Source organism: Brachionichthys hirsutus, unplaced genomic scaffold (genome assembly GCF_040956055.1).
Source record: "Brachionichthys hirsutus isolate HB-005 unplaced genomic scaffold, CSIRO-AGI_Bhir_v1 contig_1146, whole genome shotgun sequence".
Taxonomy (NCBI): Eukaryota; Metazoa; Chordata; class Actinopteri; order Lophiiformes; family Brachionichthyidae; genus Brachionichthys; species Brachionichthys hirsutus.
In genome coordinates, this window is record NW_027180754.1 from 28,399 (window position 1) to 35,010 (window position 6,612).

Genomic DNA, 6,612 nt, shown 5'->3' on the forward strand with positions numbered 1-6,612 from the left:
ATAATAATAATAATAGAAAATATAGTTCATGCGTTTATTCTGAAAACGCCTCTCCCGGAAGTCCTGTGCTTGTTTTTGTTACACCGCAGCGGAGCGCCGTGTTTCGGGGGCGGCACCAGCTGGGTCAGCCGCAAATGTAACGCTGCTGTTTCGCTGCCCGCCCGCCTGAGAGGTAACCTTATCCCCGCTACTGTTTGGAGACGGCTGCGCTTTATTTCGACGGGGCGCCTCGAGCAGTCTGCGTCTTCTCCGTCCAGAGGATGGTTCTGTCCGCATCGCATCAAGTCGCCTTGGCTTTCACGGCTGTGCTGTTCATGTTCGTCGTCCTGCCCAGGCTGTTTGGCGTCGGTGGCGGACCCGGAGCGAAGGAGACTCGGTTCGACTCTCGCTACGGCAGGAAAGGTAGGGAGGTTCACGCATGTCAACACGCAGCAACACTGTTCTTACAGGTTAGCTAGCCTGTCAGCTAGCCTGTGCCACTGTAGCTAGCCTGTCAGCTAGCCTGCTCCACTGTAGCTAGCCTGTCAGCTAGCCTACTCCACTGTAGCTAGCCTGTCAGCTAGCCTGTGCCACTGTAGCTAGCTTGTCAGCTAGCCTGCTCCACTGTAGCTAGCCAGTCAGCTAGCCTACTCCACTGTAGCTAGCCTGTCAGCTAGCCTGCTCCACTGTAGCTAGCCAGTCAGCTAGCCTACTCCACTGTAGCTAGCCAGTCAGCTAGCCTACTCCACTGTAGCTAGCTTGTCAGCTAGCCTGCTCCACTGTAGCTAGCCAGTCAGCTAGCCTACTCCACTGTAGCTAGCCTGTCAGCTAGCCTGTGCCACTGTAGCTAGCCTGTCAGCTAGCCTGTGGCACTGTAGCTAGCCTGTCAGCTAGCCTGTGCCACTGTAACTAGCCTGTCAGCTAGCCTGCTCCACTGTAGCTAGCCTGTCAGCTAGCCTGTGCCACTGTAGCTAGCTAGCCTGTTCCACTGTAGCTAGCCTGTCAGCTAGCTTGTGCCACTGTAGCTAGCCTGTCAGCTAGCTTGTGCCACTGTAGCTAGCCTGTCAGCTAGCTTGTGCCACTGTAGCTAGCCTGTCAGCTAGCCTGTGCCACGGTAGCTAGCCTGTCAGCTAGCCTGAGCACTGTAGCTAGCTGCAGTGGCACATTTGCAGCCCTTTATAGATCAAAGTCGTTTAGGGGGTCAGTTCGGTTAGACTTTCACAGGAAACATAATTTCCTGATAACAAGCTTGTTTAAATGTGTCATCTTGATTTATTCAACGCTGACTCCTCAAACGCTGCCTTCATTTTTCTTAGAAACGTCGTTATCCGTCCATTTGTTTTTGTCTCCGTGACGTCCCATGTTGCAGCAGCGGGTCCAGGGCCCGGCGCAGTAAGAAGTCAGCCCATCGGTTCTCTGGGTTCTCCTCAGAACCCAGAGAGCGTGCAGCAGATGAAGAAGCTGATGGAGCAAGAGCTGAAGAACGACAAGTTCAAATCCAGCAGCAACAAGGGCTACGTGTTCACGCTGATGCCGCTCTACGCCATCGGCGTTGGAGTGTTCGCAGCCTACAAGTTTTTAAAGGTATGTAGCGATATCTGCAACACCGCAGCGTACGCAAAACGCTATCGTTGATTGATTGATTGATTTCTCTCTCTCTCACAGATCAAGTCGGCCGATGACCAGGCACAAAAGGACAAGTTCGCAAAGGGAGCCAAAAAGTCAGCAGAGGCAGGTGTGTTTGCACAGCACCTTTGTTCAGATATATATTTATATATTTGTTTATGGTGTGTACTTTCATTCCTTGTGTGTGTGTGTGTGTGTGTGTGTGTGTCTTTTTGCTTGTTTTTCAGAGAACCAGTTGAACGAGCTGGAACAAAGGCTCACACAGACGGAGAGGATGCTCAATTCCATCCTCACCCAACTGGACCCGCTCACCAACTGGTGAGTGTCAGTTTGCACGCGGTCCGCAGGTGTGTGTGTGTGTGTGCTGGGGGCCTCGCGGTCTGCAGGTGTGTGTGTGTGTGCTGGAGGCCTCGCGGTCTGCAGGTGTGTGTGTGTGTGTGCTGGAGGCCACGCGGTCTGCAGGTGTGTGTGTGTGTGTGCTGGAGGCCTCGCGGTCTGCAGGTGTGTGTGTGCTGGAGGCCTCGCGGTCTGCAGGTGTGTGTGTGCTGAACGCCGCGTCCTCGGACTCTGTGCAAACAGGATTATATTACCTGTGTTTCAGCAAAAAAGCAGAACCTCCAATCAAATCGTTGTAACTAGCATGCTAATGACGTATCAAGCTAGCTAGCTTGTCTGTCGACCTTCCTGCAGCGCCGCTTCCTCCAGTGAGAGAGCAGAATTCCCACCACTTGCTCAGAGAAGCTTCCGTCGTCATCACGGTGTGCTTTTCACTTCTCCTCCCTCCTCCAGCGTGAAGTCGGTGGCCCAGGAGCAGAAGAACGAGATCATGTCTCAGCTTCACACCATCCGCCACCTGATGAAGAAGAGAGGAATGGAGTGTCCGCCGCTGAACGTCAACGGTGGGCGCGTCCCCAGCAGAACTCTAAATACCAGCAGCCACATTGAGACACAGACGCATCTCATCTATGGAGGAGGGTCGACTCTAAATTGTCACGTCTGACTCGTCCAACTTCCTGAGAACTTTTCTCAGAAGTTTTTCCTGTCTCTTTTGAGCGGATTGACAGCAGAATGTTCTTTAACTGTTGTTTTACAGTGACTTTGTGCGGTTTGTGACTTTCAGAAGCATCCTGCGGACGCAACCTGGACGACCTCATAGAGTCGCTGGGAGTCGGTGATGCCTCCGCGGCGGCGGGCGAGTCCCCGGTAGAGGAGCGGAGCTCGGCAGGAGACGCGCAAGCTCCTGGAAAGGTTTATGAAGAATGTATGGAAGCTGCAACGGAAGGTGAGGAGATGAAGGAGCTCCTACCAGAGGAGGAGGAGGAGGAGGGGGAAGCAGCGCATCAGGAGGAGGAGGAGGAGGACAGTAGGGAGGAGGAGCGCAGCAGCAATGACGGACTGGAGGACTCTCAGCTCATTCATCCAACGAAGAAGTCATTTGAGTCAAATGTTGAGGAGCTTGGAGCCGAGCGGCCTCCGTCGGGCCTCAGACGACGCAACAGGCCTGAATGAAGCCGCCGCAGGACTTGTGCACTGTAAAAAATGTTGCAGTTTATCCTGAATATTTATTATACCAAAAGCTATCATTCCAAAAGCTCTGTCTATCTATTCATTAAACAAATAACCACAGGAGAGAGGACGCTAACAAGAGGCTCGAGTTTTGTTGTGTTCTGACCTATGTGTGTGTGTGTGTGTGTGTTTTTCCTTAAATATTTTTTTTGTCAAATTGTGCTTTTTAATCCCTCAGAGGTAACAGATTACTATGCAGCTAAACAAAAGCAGGGAGCTTATTTATATTTCAATATCCATGTATGTATATTTTAACTCTTCAGTTAAATCCAGTGATATCTAACGGTGTCGCCATGATGGCGGTCCCCCCCGTTTATGTCAGGGATTTTTATTGCGGGGGCCACATACAAAGCGACTGAAATTATAATTCTTTCAATTATACGCATTTAGAATATACTAAAATAGTTTATATAACAAAATGTACATAATTGTGTATTTTACAAAGTATGCACAATAAAGTGCACTTTGCAGCTACAAAACAAGAAACTGCTCTATGAACGAATCAAGTCCATTATTAAACAAAAGGAGAACGGTTGGATTAACACAGACTCTCGATTGGCTTTCACATATTTGTGTGCATGAAAAAAGAATCTTCATTCTTTTACTTCCCATTAAAAAAAAAAAACAACCTGTTACCTGTATTCTAACCCGAAAATGTGCACGCTGCTGACGGCACGCGGTTTAATCAAAAGTCACGCAGTTTATGATCAATGGATGAACGATGGAAGAGGTCCCGGCTGGAGCGCGTCGGGGTTTAGAAGCAGCAGGATCTGCTGTCGGTTCTTGTCGGTCGCTGACTCCATATTCCACTCAGCTCGTTCTGTCCTGCAGATGGAGCCAAAAGAACGCATAACGGGTCTTAGACTGGGTGTCCATAGCTCATCCATCCATCCATCCCTCCCTGCAAAATCAACTCAAACTGGCCTCGTTCAGAACTGCAGTAGTTTGGAGAAAACAGTCTCTGTTTACGCCTTCTCATGTGTGGGGGGGGGGGGGGGTCTGTGATTCATCACCAATTAGCCTGGCTATCAGGAGAACAGAGTTGAATCCTCTTTTGTCCAGCGTCATGGTTAGCAGGAAAATAATAATATTGGTTTTAATACTAAAACACGAAAAAGTGTTTCCTTCCGCTGCTTCTTTCAGGATCATGCCGGACTAGAAATAAAAAAACATTTCCGCTGATGTTGGATGCTGATAAATTGTTGTGAAAAATTACCTCAAGCAATACAGCAATAAGCTGGCGTTTGAACCAGCAGCATTTACGTGACGTCACAGATGAAGAGAGCGTCGCCAGACATGTTTCAATATACTCCATTACAAAACTGCGCATGATTGACTGGATGCTTTAATTTAGCAGTTTTTGTGTTGGCAATGACCCGAAGCCGTGATGAATGGGTACCAGTGATGCTGTGCATGTTGCCATGACGCCCCGCACAGCCTCTCGTCGCTGGACTGTGGTGGTTTGTGAATTTGGCACAGGAATTGATCCTTCCAGTCCTTTCTGAGGCGACTGCTTCTCTGACCGAAGGACCTTGGCTCTGCGATAGAGTTTTATTTTTCTCTCTGATTCCCGATAAAGATCAGCGAACTGGCTGCTCTATTTATAGATAAGATATTACAGGGGGGGGGGGGGGGGGACTGAATCGCTTTCGCTATTTTGGAGAGGAAGGGTAGCTGTTTCTAGACAGGGGCCGCTATGACCCCGCTAAGGGGTCCTTATGGTCCTGTGATGAATGGCCTCATTAGTAAAACATTAAAAGGTGTCAAAATTCAAACTTTGACAGCTGCTTCAATTTCAATCCAAATGAGAGGCAGCAGGTTGGGGGGGGGGGGGGGGGGGTGTCAATGACAAAAGTGACTCTCAAAGTCAATCCAGCTGCGGATGCAACACAGACACGCACGAAACAGTTTGAACCAGATGTTGATGGAGCTCAACACGCACGACAGAAGAAGAGCGCCCATTGCAGACGAGCCGGCTGTGCGCCTTTGGAAAAAGGCAGGGAACGCAGGAGACGCGCAACGCAGGCGCAGCGCAGCGCGTTTGGAGCCGCCGGCTGAGCTCGTCCGCCCCTCGGAGCGGACTGCGGGATTCAAACCGACGACCTTCAAGCGGCACACGATGGACGCCCCCCTCGCCCCATCAACAGCCACGAAGGCGTCACCCGACGGGCGACACCGAGAAGCTGCGCACCGACACGCCGGAGCGTTTGTAAACAGCGCTGTGTGTGTGTGTGTTGTGTGTGTGTGTGTGTGTGTGCGTGCGTGTGCGCGCGTCGGGCTCGCCGCTACCTCCGCTCTCCATCCAAGCCATGTCTGACACACAGCGATGGGCAAGTTTGACGACAACGAGAGGATAATCCTCAACGTCGGGGGCACCAGGCACGAAACTACAAGAGCACCCTGAAGACGCTGCCGGGGACGCGCCTGGCGCTGCTCGCCTCCGACCCGGACATCCACTCCGTGCTGGATCAGCTGCAACAAGTGCCCGGCTTCATCGAGTACGACGCGCGGACCAACGCGTACTTCTTCGACCGCCACCCGGGCGTCTTCGCCTACGTGCTGAACTACTACCGCACCGGGAAGCTCACTGCCCGGCGGATGTGTGCGGACCTCTGTTCGAGGAGGAGCTGTCCTTCTGGGGCATCGACGAGACGGACGTGGAGCCCTGCTGCTGGATGACTTACCGGCAGCACCGCGACGCGGAGGAGGCGCTCGACGTGTTCGAGCTCAACGTGGACAGCAACGGAGACGAGGACGAGGAGGTCGGGAAGAGGCTCCGCGTCGAGGACGCGCCCGCGCGACGGGGACGTCAGCCGGTGGAGGAAGTGGCAGCCGGTGATCTGGAATCTATTCGAGGATCCGTACTCCTCCAGGGCGGCGAGGGTAAGGGCTCCCCCCGCCGCGTCCGCGTCCGGGGCTCTCCGCGCGTCCGGGGGCTCCGCGCCGCGTCCGGGGCTCTCCGCCGCGTCCGGGGCTCCGCCGCGTCGGGGCTCCGCGCCGCGTCCGGGGCTCTCCGCCGCGTCCGGGGCTCTCCGCCGCGTCCGGGGCTCTCCGCGCCGCGTCCGGGGCTCTCCGCGCCGCGTCCGGGCTCCGCGCCGCGTCCGGGGCTCCACGCCGCGTCCGGGGCGCTCCGCCGCGCCCAGGGCCGCGCGTCACACCTCGCTGCTGCTTTTCCCTTCACAAATCATTCTCACATTTTAAACGAGAAACTAAAGTAACGTTTGATTTAGTTACATTATCACTACTGATTATTGTGACTCATGTTCGAGTCGGAATTTGGAGCTTTTTTTCCACTTGTCATGATCCAACAAGGTTTTAACGCAGCAGGAGATTCTCAGCTCCATGAGCCAAACATTTGTTCCACTTTGATGCTGCTTATTTTAGCCACACATCCCATAATGTGTTATAACGCAGTGATTTTGTTCTTTTTATTATCATTAC

At 52.8% G+C, this 6,612-nt stretch overlaps 1 protein-coding gene and 1 pseudogene across 2 annotated transcripts; both read left to right on the plus strand.

Annotated features, from left to right (window-relative positions):
- The first annotated feature begins 103 nt into the window (after positions 1–103).
- LOC137916647 (coiled-coil domain-containing protein 107-like) lies at positions 104–3,740 on the plus strand. Of its 2 annotated transcripts, XM_068759618.1 has the most exons (7): positions 104–172; positions 258–402; positions 1,349–1,563; positions 1,645–1,714; positions 1,833–1,923; positions 2,395–2,504; positions 2,726–3,740. In XM_068759618.1, the coding sequence occupies exons 2-7, from the start codon at positions 261–263 to the stop codon at positions 3,112–3,114; spliced, it is 1,017 nt and encodes a 338-aa protein (XP_068615719.1). In that variant the 5' UTR covers positions 104–172; positions 258–260; the 3' UTR covers positions 3,115–3,740. The 2 variants fall into 2 exon arrangements, with proteins under 2 accessions (XP_068615719.1, XP_068615720.1); XM_068759619.1 differs by having other exon boundaries at positions 116–402; positions 1,352–1,563.
- Positions 3,741–5,497: 1,757 nt separating this feature from the next.
- LOC137916649 (voltage-gated potassium channel KCNC1 pseudogene) lies at positions 5,498–6,372 on the plus strand (annotated as a pseudogene).
- The last annotated feature ends 240 nt before the right edge of the window (positions 6,373–6,612 follow it).